We start from the raw sequence: 22119 nt of genomic DNA, 5'->3' as shown, positions 1-22119 counted from the left end.
ATTTCAGGGTATCATACAAGTATGGAATGAGTTTAAGAAATTCCTCATACTTTGAGGGATTACTTTTCCTGCCAGCTATATTCAGACACATGCCTGAATCTGTTCAAAGGTAACAGTACCAAAAATTTTGAGAGCTTCTGGTTGTGCATGTCTAAGTTTATAAGCTCAATCAATTTGTCAATAATGTATTCAGCTAATTAAAAACTAAAACTGCTAGGCCAAATTATTAATATTTTGATAATTCAATGTATATTGAAGTAAAGAGATACATTTTGGCTGGCAAATTATAATGGATTTTTTTTTTTTTTTGCCAATATGAGTCAGGTTTTTCTGAAAAGATGCTGGGTACTATCCCATTCTCCAGTATTAACATTTTTTTGTTTGGTTGGTTGTTTTTTTTTTTTTTTTTTTTTTTAAATTCCTTTCTATTTTTATTGCCCATTTACTTCCTTTACAGTCCCTCATGCTGAATGGTAAACTCACACTGCACACAGTCCCATTTCTAAGGCACAGCCTATTTACCACTGTTAGACATTTAATTTTCCTTTTTTTTTTCTCTCTGGTTCTCTTTCCTGATAATCTATTCCCCAAACACCAAATATCTTTTCTCTCAGATACACCTGATATGTGTGTAAACAAATATTTGTTCTTGCTGGTTTTTTAACTTCATTATCCACTACTTCCTTTTCATACCTGAAGAAGCACTCACCCAAGTCTGTCTATTCTTCCAAGACTATTATTGAGCCTAATAACAGATATTTCTTGCAACTGCCTATAAACAAGTGTCTACATTTTTGATTTTCAATGTACTCAACACATTTTCTATGCCAGTTTCACTGTGTGACTAGACTGGGATGCTTTGAAAGTATGCAAAATGCATGCCACTCACCAAGTGTAACAAGGCGTAGCTATCACTTCTCCTGACAAAAATTCCCTGTCTTTCCAGGTGCATGGACAACTGTCAGGAATATAACATTTCCCTCTGTGTTCAGCCATCCTTTGAAATGAAAGAATTGTTAGATGAAAAAAGTAAATTCATAAGTATATCAACATGGATCAATGCCCAAATCACACCAAGGGCAATTGGCCTTGCATCCAGCCAGGGACAATTGTTCCAGCAGCTAAAGCTGCCCAAATCAAACGTGTCCTCTGTGCACAGCTGGAGACCTCACAAAGCTCACAGTTATGGCTCCTCCTGCTGTCTCAAAGACAGGATGTTGGTGTGAGGCAGCAGTTTCTCTGCAAGGGCACAGGTAGTGTAGGTGCTCCTCCCTGCAAACTGCAAAACCAAGTGTCCTTCAAGGGCCATGTCCCACCTAACTACACAACCTTGTGTTATGCATGCTGCTGAGGCCACAGCTGGGCTGCCCTTCCCTCTCCGCTGCTCCATCATCCTCATGTACCAGAGAAACAGCTGGACTGACATGCCTGCTCCTCTGTCCAGAGCAGCAGTCACCCTGTTCTGAGCACAGGAAAGTGAGTCAGGCTACGACAGCTGTTGCAGAGCTGGTAGAATGAAAGAGACACTGCTTACAAAGAGCAGTGCTGAAGGTTACCTGCCTACACCAGGGAAGTGGAAACAACTAGCAAGGTTAGACCAGTATGCTGGCATTTAATGCAAAAAGTTGCAAGTCCAATTAGATCGTGAACAAGTGACCCAGAGATGTGGTTAACTACTTTTTTTCTGTCTCCTGCTTTCCCACTATTTTGCTGCACTAACTTTTTTTAAAAATGATAAACTGCTGGTGTTGCTCTGGATGGGAGCACTTTCTGCAGTTATCATTGCAATGGCTGAGAGTACAAGCAGAGGGTTTTTTCCTCAAAGTATGATCTGGAGATTGCTTCAGTTGAACCTAAAGCTGAAATTAAAAGGAATACACAGATTAGAGTTTTCCTCTACTCATAATTAATGATTTGTTAAGGATTAATTAGTTTCAAGTAGAGTCAAGTTAAATATTCAGAAATATGATTAAAATGGGAAAGCACTAGAATGGATGCCTTAGGAAGGTCATTTAGAGTCTCCATGAATGGAAGTAAGTTTAAAATCTGCCAAGAATAATATAGGTACTGCTGACACTACCTGAAGGCAGGAGAATGACTTAGGTGGCCCCATGAGGTCCTTTCTATCCTACTCTTCTCTGCTTCTGTGATTCAACAATACCCTTGTATCTCTGTCTCAGTGTTAGGATAAGTTTAAGGACAGCTTTGGATGATGCAATTACTGGCATTCTCAGCTCACTTCCTCATGAAATTTTGGGCTCTGCTATTCAGGTTTTATAGAACATTCCAGAGAGCTTCAGCATTTCTTATTCTTTGCCACCTCTTTAATGATTGGCTAAAAGAAAAACAAGTTGTGTGAGAGCTTTAAGAATAGAAAATTTTAAACATTTTTGTTTTAAGAGGACCATTCTTTGCATAACAGAGCTTGTCCTGCCATGTGTTTCCAAAGGAAAGGGCTTCACTACCATTCACAGTAGTGCTTAGTCATCTGGGAACATTACAAGTTTTTGGAAGGGCAGTTCTAGCAGTCTCATTACACTGTGATCTGTGCACAACCAGTATACTGTCAGGGGACCACTATTCAGGGAAATAAAATCAAATGTTGATTTAAAAAAAAAAAAAAAATGGTGAGCAATCCACTTGAGGTCAAATTTCAGCAATTTGCACAGCATATTTGGCTCTTTAAATCTGAAAGTGCACACAGGAGGTATTGGAGGGGGGGCAGGAGGGGGAAGGAGGGAGAGGTAGTAGATCTTGACAGAGACTTCACAACAAGTGTTTTTAGCTTTCATACTTTGATTTGACCCCTACAGAGCTCAGCAGACTGTTTCTGGGCAGCAAATAAAAACATGTGAGTGAAGAGAACAAAAACTTTGGCTGAGTTCAAAAGAGCAGAGAGTGAATGAAGAGGAAGTGTGCAGGATCCAGCCCATACCCCCTCCCTCCCTCCCTACCCCCATCAATACCATAACACTGACTAGAATCTGGGTGAGACAATTACTTGTGTAGTACGCTGGAACACAGATGGTTTACTTTATGATTTATGTCATGTTTGCTTCTACACTCATAATAACCTGTACTGAGGAAATGTTGGGAATTGTCCCCTGTCCAGACAGTCCCAAATACCAGTTAATCAGATTGTTTGAGTAAGCTGGGTATCTCATGAGATACTGGAATCATGGCATCAGGATGGAAAAACCATGGGACTCCATGAAAGCATGGAGCCTCATGCCAGCAGGAAGGAGAAAAGGACTGTCAGAAGGCTGTCAAAAGAGACAGCCTTTTAAGTGTGACTGTATTTCCAACAATAGATAGAGCAATTGATAGAGTTTCAAAATTAGAGGTGTGATACCAATGGAATTTAAAAACAAGAAGAATACACAGGGTCAAAGTATAAAAAATATGTATATAACTGGTGCTCCATATCATTCTGCCAAAGCTTACCCAGGGGGGCAAATACAGCCACTCGCACAAGGTGGTGAGGGGACACAGGAGAAGTTCATGGCAAGGTTTGCACAGGAGATCCCACAATTCACACCTGCTGCTGGTAATCCAGGTGCAGGAGATCTGCAGTCATAGTAGATTTTCCCTTCTGGGCATGTGCGAACTTCAACCATAAAATACAGGTTAAATGAGATCTCTCACACTGACTATTTTCTACATGGATTAGTTCAAAATTTATTTATTTTTAATAAAATAAAAACTGCTAGCATACTACATAATGCATATAAGAATACATTCTAAGTCTATAGCTTCATTTTTTTATTACAGGAATATATAATGATATATGTTTTAATGTAAAACAATAAAAATATTTAATGTTGAGCATCTGTATCTATGCACCCTGGATCTAATGCACAGTCCATTCTTAAAGGAATTACTGCCTCATTATGCCTCAGGGTAGACAGGCTCTTCAGAAGTGGCAGTTTTCAGTGTACTGAAATCCTTTCTGAATCCACTAGAAATTTATTTTAAATTTACTTGCTAGAAATCAAGGTCCTGAAACTTACTAAACATGGATACCAAGCCTTAATTTAGGTATTCCTAAACATCCTGACCTATGCCTCACATTTAAAAACAAAAAAATTCCAAGTGACAAAGTAGTACAATTTTTACTATACAGGCAACAACAACAACAACAAAAGGCAACTTGTGCTACTAATCTCCTATTTTAAATATGTCATAACATTAAGTATATCAAAATTATTTTAGACATGAGGGGAAAAAATGATTATTTGGTGTCAAAAACTCTCTCTATGCAACTGTAAGAATGGACAAGACAATTTACCTGTATTTTCTGTAGTAGCTTCCATACATTTCACTGTTCCATTCAAACACTGGCTGATTAAAAGAAAAGCAAACCCATCTTTATTCTATGGGGAAATGTACATATCCACCATGTGTTTTTTGTTTTTTGTTTTTAATAGAATTTCCCCCCCAACTAAAACAACAGAAATCAGGAGGAGAACAATGATTAAAATCTGAAAGTGCAAGTTCTGACCAACATTTTCTTGGCTCTTCTAAACACTGATGTGTAATGAAGGCTCAGATTCACAAAGGTGCTTAGGTACTATTTAATTGTCTAAGCTTCACCAAAATAAAAAATATAATGGGTACTTAAGTCTCTCTGGGAACATAGGACCGGATAGTTCAGGATGCTGGCAGTGTAACACAAAACCTTATCTGCCCTCGTGAATACAGAAGGCTACAGCATGCAAAATTGTTTGTTGCAGAGAAGGTAGGATACACAGCTTTATTCTTTTGCTAGTAAAATGCAGAATAGCAGGAAAACACTTTAGACATTAGACCTAGTCCACTTTTTTTTTTTTTCCCCTCATTAAATAAAATATAAAAAACAGAGCATAGGAATAACAGAAAATGAAACCCCCACTCTCACCTCTTCAACTACATGATTATAAAGCTTCAGTTATAACAACTGCAATATATGAGACATCATCAAGAGCCAGTCATGACACTTGGGTCCAAGACATGTTTTTAAATTAGCAGATTGAGAGCATTCCTTGTAAAATGAACAAGTTTGACCAGGAAACCTGGGAGGTTTCCTCACTTGTTTCAGCGAGGTTAGGATTCCATCACAAATTCATAATACAAAATGACACAAATATAGCTCTCTACAGGCCTTTGTTTGAAAGACTTCCCAAGATAGAATCACATTGTTTATTCTTTGGAAACCAGCCTCACTTTGCTATCATAATGCCCCAAGTCTAAGAACAGCACTGCAATCTTGATGCATGTATTTTGAGATACTCTTTAGTCCCTGGCTTACAGAATCTTTATGGTATCCTCTTCTTAAAACAAATGGGTATACAATACAATTTATATTAAGCTACCTATCACTAAGTGTGTACAAGAAATAAAATCTTGATACAAGAGATTTTAATTCTATGTGAGGAAAAAACAAACAAACAAACCTCAGGGCTCTTGAGTAGCATCTGAGCTGTGATACACAAAAGATAAAGCCCTTGGCACTGAAACCTACCATGAGCCTGTTGGTGTGGGGAGGATTTCTCCAGGCTGTAGGGCTTTGCCCTTGTAATGACAACGACAGGCAGATCTGTTAAAAGAATATTTATGCATACAAATACAAAAGCAAAATGAAATGGGATTTAAGGGCAATTATCAAGCTATTATGATAAGAAGGCCTTGTAATTCACTAATTCAACCTCTTTGAAGGTCCCTTCATCTGAACTATTCCATTCCATTCCATTCCATTCCAACTATCCTTTAAATTTATATTTACAATATACTTCTAAAATTAAAGGATAACACTCTAGCTGCATTGAAGTCAATGGCAACACCCCCACCATCTTCAAAAAAGCCAGGCTTTTCCTCAATCTCGATAGTATTTATTTGCTATTTCTGTGCATTACGGTCTTATAGAAAGAAGCGTTCCTCCCTAGTTATGGGAGTAGTATGGCAACATGTAGTTCCTGTTCAAAGTAGTTTAAAAATCATGGGAGAGAGGAATTGTCATAGTAAAATCCATTAACCCTGTCCTTGATAACAGCCAGATGGGACAGATATAGGAAGAGAATTCCCTAGAAGCCATCCAATAATATAGCAATACCTGGTTACCTCACACTCTCCAGTGATTTGAAGCAGTCTTTATCCCAACAGTATGAACTTTACAGTTCTTTCCAAAATATATGTCACAATGAACAGCAATATCTCTGAATAATCTTGAAATTTGTATAAATATTCATTCTAGTTTTTACTCAGTACATAAACTCAGTAACTACCCACAGTTGTAGGCTGCAAGTTTTAGGTACACAATTTCAGAAACTATATCCTTTCATTGACCATTTCCTTCAATTTAACTGGAAATTCTGGCATTGTGAGAAAGTAAAAATATTCCTAGCCACTTTCTCCATACTACCTATGACTTTATGGATTGCTGCTATGTGCATCCGTTTCAATTTTTTCTTAAGTGTTAAAAAGAAGCCTTTCATATGAAAATACTTTCCCATGAATTAAAAAAAAGTTTCATCACCCTTCTTTAAAGCAGTATGACATATTTTCTCTGATGTTCAGTAATTGACTTTACAGACAATATAGTATATAGTGAAAGAGGCCCCACTATTAATTAGTACATAGCAGCGTGTGAAATCTTAGAACCAGAAGCATTGAAAGGTTAAAGATCACCTAGTCCAAGCCTCCTGCTACAGGCAGGGACATCTTCCACCAGATCAGGTTATGCAAAGCCCCATCCAACCCAACTTCAAACACTTGCAATAACAGGGCATCCACAACCCCTCTCGGCAACCTGTTCCTGTGTCTTAGCACCCTCATTGTGATTTTTTTCCTTATATCCAATCTAAATCTTCCCTCTTTAAGTTGCCCCTTGTCCTGTCACTACAGGTCCTAGTAAAAAATATTTGCATATTGCTTGCTATCCTGTTTCTTAGGCAGTCTACATATTGAGGGAAACAGCAGAAAAACTACTTTCAGTCTTGCTGGAAAGAGAAAAATGTGCCTACGCATATATTCTATTTTAGTACGACTTACATTGATACACAAAAGTTGACCGACTCTTCAAAGTATTTCCCATCAGGACAATTGCATCCTTCTGCACAGTCATCACCACAGATATTTGCCATAGAAAGTGAAGCACAGGAGTGTTTACAAAAAGAAGAGCACTGATGATAAAGCATACCACTGTGACACATCACAGCTGGGGGAGAGAAAGAGGGAGAGAGAAGGGAAAACAGCATAACTCTTAAAATGTGAAAAATAAAAAACAAAACAGTATATCATGGGAGACCAAAACAGCAATGCAAAATGTTTTTTTGCTGTTCTGGGGTGAGTTAAAATGCATGAGAAAAATAAACTAGTTAACTGATTTCTAAAGTTAGAAATGTTCGGCATGGCCTTATGTTAGAAAAATCCTTGGCTGGAAGTAAGTCTATTTTCTATTTCTGTGTGTGTGTATGTGTGAGTGGTGTGTGTCTCCATTCATCCAGTAACTCAAGAGAGGAACAATGGTCCAGTTAAAACTAAGGCATTACTCTATGATTTAGAAATGTCCTGTTTCGAATCCCTGTTCTGACACAAATATGCTGTATCCCATTTGGAAAATCCATGCCCACCTCCAGGCAGTTCCCACCACCCTGTCTCACCTTCCCTTAGGGAACAGCCCTACTTCTGCTGCTCACTGACACTGTTCGCTACTGGCTGTAGCCTAATGTGGCTTACAGGTTCAAATTTAAAAATTTAAGTTCTCTCTGTAGCCAGCAGAAAGGGACAGACACCTCTGTGAGTCAGCTCAGGCTCCCTTACTCAAATCCCTAACATAAGGCTATCAGCATTCTCCCCCTGAGCAAGACTTTAGCCCTTGGCACAATTCTAGCTTCCACCAAAAAATCATCAAGTGCTGTATTTTGTGAAGCCAGTGACATCTCTAAAATTTAACACATTTTAAAAGAGTCTCTACTTCGCAAATATTACTCACCACAGTAAGAAATATGAGATCGGAAGTCCACGACAATGCCGTGCTTGCCACAGACATAAGCATAGTGTGCAAGAGCATTACACAAACAGCTGCTTCCACATTTGCAGGCGTCAAAGCGGCATAGTTGGTAGTACAATACTGGACTGATGTAGGCATGGCAGGGAGCAAAAACTTCTTGATTTATAATATCACAGTGAGAAGCATACCCAACTAAAATTAAGTGACATTGTTTTAGCCAGATCCATGTTAATATAGCAATTAATCAAATTAATAGCACTGAACATTAACACCAAACATAATCAGCAAATTGTGCAACAAAATCTTCAGTTCTATGGTTTAAGATTGTTATTTTAAACAGCCCTCTCAACAACAAATTCCACTTAAAACAATAATTATTAAAAAACAAAACAAGAACAACAACAACAACAACAACAACAAAAAAAAAAAAAAAAAAAAAAACCTTTTTTCTTCCTATAGCAATGCAGGAAATGTAAAGGGCAAAATATTATATTTCAAGAGAGTTGACAAAGTCCTCCAAAAGCTTGGAATATATTTTTTCCTACTTGATGTTTCATTTAGCTTTGAAATTGGTAACATCCATATTGTTTCTGGCATGTCAACTCAGCAAGCATTACAAAACGGAGCTCAGGAGCATGCAAGCCCCAAGCTAGCCATATACCTTCTAGTACCAACAGACCCTACTTCTGCCACTGGAATATTACAATGGTGAAATATCTCAGTAACACTATAGTGTGGACCACATTTAAGCCACTTTTGCTGCTAAAAGAGTGTCCCTAACCCTCCTTCTCTCTGTTCATTCCTACGTTACACACTGACAGAAGGGTTTCTGGAGTCCATCAGTAAACAAGATTCAAGGAGTGTACATGACTTGACTGAAAAATAGCCTGACAATATAAGCAAACAAACTGATCACAACAGGACTGAAAAGATGCTTCTGCTGGCTCAGCACAGGTGGTAGCATGCAGCAGCACCATGTAGCCAAGGAATGTTTTTTCCATAATCACAGGAAAATGCAGGTTAGAAGGGACCTCAGAAGGTCATCTAGTCCACCTTCCTGCTGTAAGCAGCTTACTTATATGTCAAACTCCACCTCTACTGAGGAAACACAGAACTCAAGGTAAGGCATAAAGTATTTATACAGAGCTAACTTGGCTGACATATACTGGTTTAGAAAACAGACAATGCTGGAGGCATAAACAGTCTTATAATACCCCAGATTCTTAGAGGTTTACAGTTATTCTGGACTTACTCCCACTAAATATGGCCAAATCCCACGTCCTTACTTCTGAAACATTAAAAACACTGAACTAAATTCTGCCAGAATTGGCAACTGCTCTCTTCTCCATTGTCTTCGTTAATTGGAAAGAACAGCAACATGGAAAGGAGACAGTGAACGCTGAACATAAAATGTGGGCATGTCAACGAGCCAAAAGTAAATTTTCAGTTAGGAATTTGAACAAATCTTGAGATCTCAGATTGTTTGTCTTGGTTTGTGTGAGAGACCATAGATGAAGGATAAGGAAACTTTTAAATACAGCTTAGAAAAGCATGGAGAAGCCAGAGACAGGACTTTTGATCTGAACACTGCTTAGACAAGACACTGTCCCATTACTTTCTTGGTCAATGAGGAAACGTATTAAAAATACCATTTGGTCTCCTTATCTGGAACAACTTGCAAGACTACAGACAGCATTCTGCCTAACATTCTGCACATATTCTAGACAGCAGAATTTAGGGCTTGTGGCCAGTATGCCCAGTATAAAATGATCAACTTACTTACTTCAGTTTACTTGTTTAATGTGTGGGGAAAAAAAAATCATCTTTACCAAAACAGAAATAGAAAATAAAGAGTGTGCATTTAAAACTTAAGTTTTATACAAGTTTTATATTCATATGCAATTATATATTCATTAATGACTAGTAACTGTGAAGCTCACTCACAGAGAAAAAAAAAACCAAACGTCCCATAGCACTAAGATACAAATAATTCCAGATACCCATTGGAAATCATACCATTTTGCTGGTTAATATTGCAGGGATCGACTACGGGAATGTTGATAGGCACAGAACAAGCTGAGGAAACCTTCCATGCATTGGCATGAAGTTGTGGAGTCCCTTCTATCATCCCAGCTGGAGAACTGAAAAGGAAAAAGATCAACACTGCAAGCATCCTGCTGGCTTTACAGACTACACGTGGGGGCACGTGTACAAGGTACATCAAAAAGCCTTAGATACTTAGAGACATTGAACATTCAACATGTCAAAGGAATTTGTCTGTGAGGCATAAAAGAGAGGATATATGAAGTTTTTTCCTTAATATTTTGCTCATGTAAAAATACTCTTAACACTCAAAGTCTGTCCTCATTTACACTTAATGCAATTAGTCTGAAATCAGTTGGAGGAGGCATTACTGAGAGAAGAATTTGGCCTTTGTTCAGTGGAATGTCAGAAAGTCAACCCTTTAGCATCAGTATTCTAGAAGGGGGCTGTTTGCATTTTGTTTTTCACTACATATTTCAAAATAATTTATTATTGCTAGAAAAGTTTTGTGATATAATAGCTTGGAGAACTCTGGTGACAATGAAGTCAAAGAATAAGGAAAATGTACACTTCTAATTAAACTATTCCTGTGGCTCAGGAATACATTTTTCCATTGGAACTTGATGTGGAGAAAACAAAATCAAACAGTACTAAGTATTAATTAGGTGAGGATTCTACTAGTACTGTCATCCACTCTTTTTATCAGTGCTCATTTATTTGCTCTGATGTTCAGGTAGCAGCAGGGACGGAAAAGAGTGCATTCAAGCAATATTGTGATCCAATAACCAATCTTCTATTTTTCTATAACAACTTAGTTAAATGTCTTAGAATGACTTAGCCAGATTTATGAATTTCATACTTACAAGTGCCTAAGTTTTAACTAAGATATTTTGTATTGGTTAGTTTAATAAAGTACAAGAAAATTAATTAAATAAAAATATGAAGTGATTACATTCAACAAAACTTTTCACTTGTTATTAAAAACAGTCTAAATTTACTCTATGTAACTTACAGAAAATCGTCTCTTAAATTCCCATTGTAAGTTCCACACAGTCCCAATGTTCTTCTCTTCCAGCTGGCATCAACTTGAACATAGATCCTCTCTCCATCTTTAGCAAACAGTATCTTCAAACCAAACATAGTTTTTAGTTGAACAAACAAAGAAGATATATTCTGAATTTCAATAGCCCCTGCAAATAGCAAAATAAAGAAAAGAAATCAGTGAGATCCACTTCCAGATTCTACATTCATCCCTAAAATAAAATTGATTATGTACAATCTCATCTGTAGCCAAATAACCTTGCACATTCTCCATCTAAAATTATAAGACTATAAATCTTTTTCATTAGCAACACAAATCAGGTATTACAACTACTGTCAACAGTAAAAAAAATCTCACCTTTCTATACCTGTGCGTTATCCAGAAACCACACACACTTTTTTTTTTTTTTTTTTTTTTTTTTTTTTTTTTTTAACAAAAACCAATGCAACAGCATGCCTCTGGTAATGAGAAGACACGACAAGAAACAACTTGTTTCTTAGCCTTCAGGGATGTTATAAGATAAATTAGCAGATGTCTGTAAAGTTCATTGCAATCTTCAGATAGAAGGTTCTCTCTTACTGCTATTGATATGACATCAGTATATCTCATACATACACATACATACTTAGATTGTATGTGAACTAAGGCCCTATCACATTCCCAGCTCCCCTAGCAAATCCATAATGTGAGGAAATGGAAATTTCACAGTCACAGCATTCATTTGCTACACATTGTTTGGCTACTTGCAGCTGCAGACTTAAATCAGGCCTGTCTTCACAGCAGCCTCTACACACACAGAGACCTACAGACGGTGAAGATAAAATGCTTGTGTGAGCTGGTAAGACTTAACAGATACAGCCAATTATCAAGAATGTGACACCAAAACATTTGTCATAGGTGGTATTTGTCATAGACTTTGAAAAGAGACATGTCAATAGGGGCTGATTCAGAAGATATCATATGAAATTACCAGCAAAATTATGAAGCAGAATTTTTGATATAACTAAAAGTATAACTGAGCTGTGAAACTCTTTGTCATAGGACGCTGTGAATGCCAAAAGCAAAACTATGACTAGTAAAACCCAATGAAGTAAAGAAATGGTTGCAGCCACCAGCTCAGAACTCCCTAAGCTCCTGACTGCCAGAGGCTAGGAAAGGACTGGTATAGTATCACCAGTAAGAACTTATTACTGATCATTTTGAGATACAAAATTTAGCTATATCATTCCAACCTTCAGTGCTTGATTTCATAACATCCTTTCAAGGTAAATTTATCTTACTATCCTTTTCAAAAATGTGAAGAAACCTGCCTGAGATCATCAGTCAGCATTGAAAGCAGCATAGACCCCACTGAGTGCATGGATTCTTTTCCATGCAATTCATTCCAAAAAAGTCAAGCTCCACCTTAACATCAACCTTTCAACTTTCAACCTCTCTTAACTTCTGGTGGTTTTTTTGTGTGTTTGTGTTTTTTTTTTTTTCTTACCTCCTCCCCCCTAAACAGACACAAACCAGATGAGTGGAATTTCTAGGTACTATACAAGATAAGAAATGCAAAGAAAGGAGGGCGTAGTTTCACAGGGTGAAATAGTATATTTCTGGAACCAATACAAAGATTATTAAAAGTAAGTGATTGTACTTTTCATACGTTATCTCTGAAGAAATTCCTTTTCTGATAAACAGATATAATTAAAAAGCTTTGGAGAATATAAAAGAAGAAAAGTGAATCCTGATAAAACTCTACTCAATTTATTTCTTACCATTAAGGTTAAAAGCTTGATTAGGACCAGTTTGGACTTGACCATTTCTTGTAAGGGTTACTTGTTTGCTCACATCATCTTCAAGAACTAGTGTTATAGACTCAATGCAGGCATGATCAAAGTTCTAAGCAGAAACAAATTTCACCATCAAAAAGAGACCAAAGGCAATATTAGCGTGGAAAGCAAAAGCAAACAAATAGGAGAAAACAGTTGTATAAAAAGAAAATGACAGAACTGTCATCAGGTAAATCAGGTGTAAACTATTATTCAGAGCACTAAACTGAGTACCCAAAATTAAATGCAGAACTTAGTAAAACATTGCTTATGGATTTCAGAATGAGGTGGACTCATTTTAGCTATTATGGCAGTCTAACAGTAAGAAGACAGAGATCCCCAAGAATTGATACTGGATTCACAAAACCATACTAGCACGTCCACCCTGTGTTCTCTTCATTGCTGGATTACCCTGTGTTAGCAAAATTCTGACCACATCTGGGCTAAGCTGGTGCAACCAAAGCCCAAATGTAGCACTGCAGTAGAAAGAAATGATTGCACTTCTGGAGGTGCTTCTCTTCCTCCTTGAAACATAGTCATGACTGCAGACAAAAGGATATAATTTCTCCAGAATTATACTAAAATAACTTATAAATGTGTGACTATCAAAAAATGATGACATGTAAACTAACACCCGTCGTTTTAAAGTGCTGTCCAAGCAGAATTTATGAAACCATTTACAGGACAAATGGTGACACATAGCCAACTAAAACCAACTTATGTTCCCCCAGGCCTCTATGTTTTCACATAGGAATTTTAAAGTTGCCTAGAGTTATGCTAAGGGTCATTTTCAGTAGCGGCCTTATCTCTCAGTGGCTACCTAACCAAATGTATCATGCTTGAGGCCACCTAAATTGCAGAAACAGGAATCTCAACACCTATGCAAAAGAAGATACGTACAGAAAAGCAGAGACACCAGCACACATGCCGCTGTGAGGCAGTCTCAGAGTCCTTTCCCCTAACAGCCTTGTTAAGAAAAATGTCTTTAAATCAAATCTCACAAATAAGTACTTTTTATAAGCATCTCTATTCATAAGACCTGTCATTGAATCTCTGCCAAAATATTTTCAAATAATATGTATGGCGGTTAGTCTTTTCGATAATTTTCTAAACAGAATGGTTCCAACTATGTAAATATGCTATAACATAACAAATACATATCTAAAGCTATAAAAAAATCTCTTGCCTAATTGTCAGTGTATTAACTGTGCTCCATGCAGTCAGCAAAAGCTGTTCTAAAGCTTCATGCAACTGCTTGTACCGTAAACATAGTATATATTTATTTAATGTACATAAATTTATATCTATTTAGACTTAATCCTTCTAAAGTTGCCATTGCTTTTACAAATGACAATAAAATATGTAGCAAGAAGAAAACTTAAAAAAAAAAAAAAAGCTGTGAAAAGGTTTCAATTTATGATATTTTTCTGTTAACATAATCTGCTAGTTTACAGTAGCACCTTTACAAAAGTAAATACATATGAAATATATAAGCACATGTTTGTTATGGACGTTCAATAAGTGTGACTCACCTGCCCACAAGGTGCTTTCTGTAAAGTGATTGTGAATTTTTTTTTTCCAGTGCCTTTTACCAAAATGTACTGGCAAATCCCAAGAAAGGTAAAATGACGTCCATCAAATGTTGTGAAATGAGAATTACCTGTGATGGAGCATTCAGCTTGAGAGAAAAAGGATAAAAAAATGTTCACGAACATAAGAAGTTATTGTCGTTCTGTAAATGAGAAATATAATTTAAAAAACAAACAAACAAAAAACTCTCCCCTTATTTTTTGGCACATAATCCAGTCTAGCTTTAATCTTTATAGCTGTTACAGCATTTGGAAGTGAAATATGTTATAGACACATTTCTATTTTAGTTATGTTGCACGTACCCATTCGCAGCTTTGGTTCTAACTAGAGTGAGATATGAGTCACAAATTCTCTAGAATACATGAAAAGAGATAATTAAAAAACAGAGCTTTTTCTTTGTTACAACTCTGAAGTTTCCTGGAATCTTCTTCATCTTTTGGCATGATTGAATGTAAAGGAGAGAGCAAGATCCCTCACAGGGAGCTGTTACTGCAGGCATGGAGAGGCCGTGTCCGAATACGGGGGATGTCCTGAATTCTAGGTGAGCAGAGGACACTCTCTGTCCTCAGGGTGGATCTATATCCATGCTTCAGTTCAGATCAGGAGTGCACTGTTGAAGCAAGTCCCCAGCACATACACGCCAACCTTGGTTCAGTTCTTGGGGCCACAGCAGAGCACATCTAACCCACCCCCGCTGTTAATAAGCATTTGGTCCCTAGGATAAGATTAATCATAACCAACCCCTCGCAGGCACACACAACAAACACGAGACACATATGAAGTGGTTCTCAGTGTCAGCTTTTTTTACTCTACAGATTCACCCTATTAAGCTTTCATTTTCTTATTTTTTCCTTTCTTTTTTTCTTTTTTTTTTTTAATCACCTGCTACGCTTTGTTTACTACCTCATTCAAAAGGGTTTCCTTAATTTGTAAAAAAATATATATATTTCAGAAGTTTCATAGCATAATCTTGTGTAAAGTACAGAACTGACAAGGGAGTTTCACTACTTGACTAATTCATGTTTGTCTGAGTAACTCATTACAGAGGCATGCAATCTTTAAAGATGATGATCAAAACATGAACTGCTGTTAGAAGGGAGAGAAGATAGCATTCTGAGCATTAAAATAATGCTCTTCTTGTTCTCTGCACTACAGCTGCATCTAGAAGTGAGGACATCCTTAAACATGGCCCACTGTACAGATAGTGTGGTGCCTGTCTGTGGAATAAGGTGCCTGTCCCCAAGCACTTAGAGTGCAAGTAAGAGATAGAAGAGAAACGGTGAATGTAACACACTGAGTTATGGAACCAGATGGGAAAAAGTGCGGTGAGTACTGTCAGGCAGTTAACAGTTTTGCCTCAGCTTGCCCAGTGCTGCTGGGCATGCATCTGCTAAATTTTTCTTAAAATCACATCCCAAACCTTTAGACTGTATTTGAATTTGTTGTCTTTTGAAAAGTGTATCTCTTATGTTCACTGAGAAGAGAAAGGAATCTTTAAATATATACCTGGGCAATCATGATCAGTACAGTTCCAAATGCCACCAGTGCAAATACTAAAAAGAAAAATCACAAAATACAGAAATTCACTGTTTTGATATTTAGCAAAAAGAGCGGCTTTGAGATAGTTAACAGGTCTTGAATTCACTGTTTCTATAGAATAGTCTGTGTATTTTGGTGATACACAGAGCTCAGACTGTAAAGCATGAACACTAACTATTCTTTAAATTTTATGTGTGACTATCATGTTAAACTAACTAACTAGAGGCTACAGTCACAGACAGAGGAAACACAGACATGAGGCTTTCACATACCAATTACTACATTCTTGTTCAATTTTTGAGCCTACAGGGAAGGCAGTCCCATGATAAGTACAGGGACAATTTGACACGGAGATACAAGTTCCATTTTCCATAATGAGACCTATTGGGATGGAAGTTTATAATTGAGATCAAAAACAAGTTAATGGACTCCAGATCACTCCTGTTCCCCCATCTCAAATGTTCAAATATGCCAGAAGGTGAGCTCATCAGTCTTAGGCAGGGACCAGCATAAAGTCACCTAGTGAATGCAGATCACTCAGAGCAATCAACAGTATAGCTCTCTCAAAGTAGTTTTCACTCTGAATGGTTGTTCTATGAAAAAATGTCTGCCTGAAGTGTGTAAAACTGTACAGAGTCAAAAATACAAAGATTCTGAGATCATATAATATAGGACTGTTCATAGTCCAGTCCCTACTTTTTGTTTAGTACAGATCAAAGGAAGATTTCTTGTACAGAGTGTAAGATACATTCTGTTTAAAGAAAACCTCAGTAGCTTTAGGAATCATTCAAATAAAGTGGATTAAATTTATGCTATCCCTCATAGTAGAGAGCATTAGTTATGGCTCCTGGTTTTAATTGTTATTTCATCCTAAACCACAGTGTCTGGATAAATGTTTAGAACACAGTAAAAGACAGAATCACAGTGAGAACAACAGCTAAAGCAGAAATTATAATATTCATATTTTCTGGCTTTTAACTTTAAGCATAGTCTATTTAGACAACTTTATTATTATGCTATGTGTTATCTTTAAACATATTTTTCACATAAAATTAATGGTACTTACCATCTGGACAGTAACAGCCATCTAAGCAGTGCAAGTTGCTGCCAAGACAGTCTTTTTCAAAGGTGCAGGTTGGTGGACAACAACTGATACAATCACGGTGTACAAAGCTATCTTCACACGTCTCAGCTAGGAAAAAAAAAGAAGAGCATTATTACATTGCACATTAGTGTAATTTCTGTTTCCATACTGGAAAACTCCTATTTATCTGAACAAACAGCTGTGCAACACTTCTGGTATAGGTAATTATTCAGATCAGGTACAATGGATTGTTTGGAGAAACTGTAACAGATGAGCTGTAACAAATCTCTCATCATAGTATTTCTATGTATTCTAGTATTTCATAGTATACTATTGCAATCTCATATTATTTTAATCTATTTAGCAAATTCTTACATCACTTCTCCACTAGAAGTTATAATTTCTGTGACAGGGGAACGTGTGCTCGTATCTCTACTAGTTCAGAGTCCTGTGGATGAGACTGAACTGCATTTCATGGGGGGTGGTGATGACTAGAAGGAGCTGGATTCACAGTATTCATTCTGTTATAGAGCCATTAGAGGCTGAAAGGTCAGCTGGGAAGAGGGGCAACATCAGATCTCCACAGATGTTTTTTCTTCCTCCTAGAATATGATCAGCATGCATGAAGTTTCAAGCAATCTGCACAAACATGAATTTTGAATGGATCTGCATCAGATCACAATGGAATTAAAATTTTTCCTCTAGCAAATCATTTATCCCATTTTTCACCAGCAATTGTGAAGCTGGATGACCTGCTTGGGTAAGAGGTTTGAGTCCTACAGTAACAAATGTTGTCAGGATGGAATTATTTGAAATGGATATGTGGGGTATTTCAAAGGTCACACGATATTAAAGTCTTCATTAAAGAGTCTTACTACAGGCAGGAAAATCATCCCTCCAATCCCGCACAGGGGACCCAGCATGGGAGCATGCTCGAGCGTACTCTGTCACTGCTCTGCAGTATGTTTCATCATCATCCACTCTGAAATTATAAAACAAGGGAGCAATCAGCAAACTCAAATCCCATCTACAAATTTCTGCCACCAAACACTGCTCAGGATAGTAGTGCACACTAGTCTTAGCTGAAGTTGTTTCCAAAGTTTTATTTTGTTTTGTTTTGGTGACATCTCATTTGCACGTGCAAGTTGCTTGTACTGAGAAGGGGGCTGAGTATATGGCACAAAAGACTCCGCTGAAGCGGCTCAGCTGTAGAGGCATATTTAGTGAAAATACTGTGAAAAGGGATGAGCTATAATGAATACACGGCTGTGTTTTTATCAGTTGATCTCACAAAAACTTTCTTCATGTTAATATTACCACAATGAACAAAAACAGCAATTTATTACAAAATATGAAATATATATATATACGTATATATATATATACTTCTGGTGAAAGAGAAACATGACCTTGTCATGAAGATGTCAAGATCTATGTCTTGGGCTTTCTCCTTCCTGCATGACATGGAAACTCTGACCTACACTGATAAGAGACATTCTGGGCCAAGTAACAAGTTAAAGTTTCTGATTTATAGTCAGTCCTTGAACTTAGGTGAGGAGAACCCTGTTGGTAAACTCCTGACCTTGTGCTGAAGTGCTTGGCACCAGAAGCACAATCAACCAGACATTGTAGACAATTTCAAGGAGTTGCAGTGCAACCTTGAACAAAGTCATTATCTCTGCCTTAGTCTTCACAGAAGAAGCTGGACAATGCACTTTTGCCAGGATCAAGTAAAGAGACATTCATCAATATTTAAGTAACTTCAAATTTTATTCAGATTCAAATCACATAAGGCAAGACACCACCATTTTTTTTACTGTGAAAGTTCAACAACTTCACTCACTGTGAAGGACCTGATAACAAAATGAACTAGTCACAACAAGACATTTCTAGTAAAGCATGACCAGGACAGATTAGCTGAGTTTGTCTTTCAGCACAAAAGATCAAGCTTCCAAAATTAATGTTCTTGAGAATATAGTAAATAGAGTTTGTATTCTGCTTTCAACACATCTGTTATCAAATCAAACAACACTATATTCTTCATGACAGTGATCAGAATCTCTCCCAATTCTCCTTACCTAATCCAATTAAATGGGTCTTAATAGAAAGAATACTTGGCATATACGGTGGCCCCACAAGAAACATTGTAAACTTACACTAAGACACAAGAAGAGAGGTCTCCTTTATAAAAAAAATAAGCCTAAATTAATGAGGTTCTCAGACACAGAAACTTTCTTCAAGGTTTTTAACATTCACACAATTCATATCAACACACATATGCAATTTGACAAAAATCAAATCCTCCTTAACATCATGACACTGATTCAAAGCCACATTTGAAAATTTGATTTTCATTGTTCTTCCTTTGCTCCTTAACATCATGACCCTGATTCAATATCACATGTGAAAATTTCCTCTTCTTTATTCTTCTTTCGCTAAGGAAGAGGCACAACAAACTCCTGAGTTATGAAGAGGCAGCTCAGCTCTTCTCTTAGCAAAATCAATGTACAGATCATCAACTTCAGGAAGCACACTTTGGAGACGTGCTTACAAACCTATATTCTTCCATCCTGACTTGGTAGCAAAACAGAAAATCAAAAATTCATTGAAAATGAACTAACAAGTTGTAATGGATGCTTCTAAATGATTCTTAGTTTTAGTCTTGTGAATTTTTCTGTATATTTTGATTAAATTGATGATACTCTGAGAAGGCCATCATAGTATCTGGCATTATTCCTGCTACTACTTCTTCGTTATAGAACCTTTTCTAAAAAGGAACTTATACATTGCTCAGCTTTCTGTTCAGTTATGCTCTGGAGAACCCATTTAGCTCAAATGACTGATATTAATTAAACGGGAGTCTGGAGCTAAGGGAAAAATACCAGGTTGCATATAACACAAGCAACTGAGGATATGTAACTCCCACCAAAGCCAGTGAGTGCCTAACTTCTTTTAACATCTCTGAGTTTATATAAATAAAGTGATTTTGAAAAAGTCTACTAAGTTAATGACTTAGTAGTTTAAAGGTTACTCTGCTATATTTTTATCAAAAAAAATAGTACAACTGTGTCAGACAAATGGACCTACTCTTCCAGTATCACTGACATTTCCCCCAGCAGATTTTCCCAATCTCCATGTATTTTTGATTCAAGACTTCCAGATATAGGTATATTCTGTATGCGTGGTTAGCAACTCTCTCTTCTGTCATTAGTGATTCTCCATAGATTTATTTCCCAAGCATTTGTCTAGTCTTTCCTTGAATTTATGTAAACCTTTAGCAATCAAACTATTCCTTGGCAGGGACAAAGGCTGTGTGTCCTCTGGTTCCACAGTAAATCACCCACTGAGCGAAACCCCATGTCTTTCACTTTGAACTAATTTCCTACTAACTTCACTCAATACTACTCAATTCTTGTCTAAATAGAGAGTGAGCATTCATTTCATGCATCAAAAATAAATACACAAGAACTCCATTCTTACCTGCAAAGATCGTTCATACAGCTAGAAATATAAGAATATGGATCTATGCTTTCATGACAGCTGAAAAAAGGAAACTGTAGGAATATTTGGCACTTGAAGAATATGTCCTGCACATTAAGAAGAAACAGAAAACAATAGTTAGCAAATACTTTCTGAATTAGCATATTTTTTTAAAAAAAATTGTTGAGCTAATCCGGGGCCCCTTATATTCCCATTAAAACTTGAGAATCTCACAGTCTCATATTATTATTATGTCTCCCTTATTGTACTTCCTAAAATTTGTCCTCTCTGTCTGCACTGTCTTGACTGCATACTGCTCCTGCATAGAGCTGGGATGGCAAAGTGAAAAATGACAAAAACAACAAATTAAAAAAAAAAAAAAAAGCATTTCATGTCAATCCAGGAGCTGAGTATAGTATTTCTGCAATATTTCACAGTTTCTAAAATAATGAGGTATAAGATGCCAGAACTGGAAACTGAACCCAGGAATATTGCAGCAATAAAGAGCTCTGCCAGCGGACTTGTACCACTTGGCACATCCTATCTGAACATTTGTACTCTTAAACTAAACTTCAGAAGATCTTCAGATATTCCCTAGCAACAGCCCTGATCTGAATCTTCTCAAAGCCTGGATGAATTTGAGTTTTTGTTGCTGTTGTTGTTGTTTGTTTGTTTGTTTGTTTGTTTTCCCCAGTATGATGTATATGGCTAGATTCTTGTACTGTCTCTAGGCAGTGAAGATTTTAAAATAAATAAATAAATAAATAAATGCTACATGATTAATTTACCTCAGTGGATTTTTCATCAGCTGAGCAAGGACTGGAAAAATCTGAGGCAGTAGGTATACAAGCTGCATCATCTGGGGTTTGCACAGCCCAGCTATTTGCAAATTCAGCAATGTCTTCTGTATGTTCACCTACTGCATGAAAAGAACACCCAGAAAAAGGTTGTCAACGCAAGCACAAAAGGCATCCTGGAAACTTCTGAAAGTTTTAAAATATATTCATTACTTCAGATACAAATATGTTCAGAGTAGAGGAAGTGTAGAAAAAGTTTATTTTTCCTTTTTAACTACAGGTAATATTTTATACCACATTTAAAAGAAACAAACAAAAAAAAATAATACAATTACCAACAATTTTGTAATAAAAAATTCAAAGAACTGGAATAAATACTTAAAAAAGAATGCTTTTATTTAAAATAATTTAAATCTTTCATCATATTTAACAAAGCTCAGTTAGCACTGTTATCTCACTCCTTTTCCCCTAGTGCAGAAAAGCCCTACAACAAACACAATGCTACATGCCCACTTCTCCTCATAGCATGAGCAAAGGAGAATGAATGAATGTGATGCATAATTGGAAGTCATGGCAACAGGCAAAGAACATATATACAACAACATAAAAGAAAGTTGGCAGTAGAGGAACAGACCCCAGATTTCCATGTTTTTGCAGCAAGAACTAAATATTACATTTTCTGTATGTTCTTAGATATGCTAAAAAGGGTGTATGGCCTCCACTTTGAAGAACCTTACTGTAGT

The 22119-nt window shown here is 36.9% G+C and overlaps 1 protein-coding gene across 4 annotated transcripts in view; it reads right to left on the bottom strand.

The window, feature by feature from the left end:
- Positions 1-22119, bottom strand: part of OTOGL (otogelin like) — a 96546-nt gene that overhangs the window by 60232 nt on the left and 14195 nt on the right. For all 4 annotated transcript variants that reach the window (XM_035340936.1, XM_035340960.1, XM_035340944.1 and 1 more), the window contains 16 exons: positions 21368-21498; positions 20580-20686; positions 17975-18081; positions 17082-17207; positions 16288-16396; positions 15983-16029; positions 14419-14564; positions 12833-12956; positions 11043-11220; positions 10004-10128; positions 7970-8179; positions 7027-7192; positions 5501-5575; positions 4289-4341; positions 3445-3607; positions 890-997 (listed from right to left, as the gene is read on the bottom strand). In XM_035340936.1, coding sequence (XP_035196827.1) covers positions 890-997; positions 3445-3607; positions 4289-4341; positions 5501-5575; positions 7027-7192; positions 7970-8179; positions 10004-10128; positions 11043-11220; positions 12833-12956; positions 14419-14564; positions 15983-16029; positions 16288-16396; positions 17082-17207; positions 17975-18081; positions 20580-20686; positions 21368-21498 — 1975 coding nt within the window. The remainder of the gene's footprint in view (positions 1-889; positions 998-3444; positions 3608-4288; positions 4342-5500; positions 5576-7026; positions 7193-7969; positions 8180-10003; positions 10129-11042; positions 11221-12832; positions 12957-14418; positions 14565-15982; positions 16030-16287; positions 16397-17081; positions 17208-17974; positions 18082-20579; positions 20687-21367; positions 21499-22119) is intronic.

This window comes from Oxyura jamaicensis, chromosome 1 (genome assembly GCF_011077185.1).
Source record: "Oxyura jamaicensis isolate SHBP4307 breed ruddy duck chromosome 1, BPBGC_Ojam_1.0, whole genome shotgun sequence".
Lineage (NCBI taxonomy): Eukaryota > Metazoa > Chordata > Aves > Anseriformes > Anatidae > Oxyura > Oxyura jamaicensis.
This window is presented reverse-complemented; position numbering and strand designations above follow the sequence as displayed.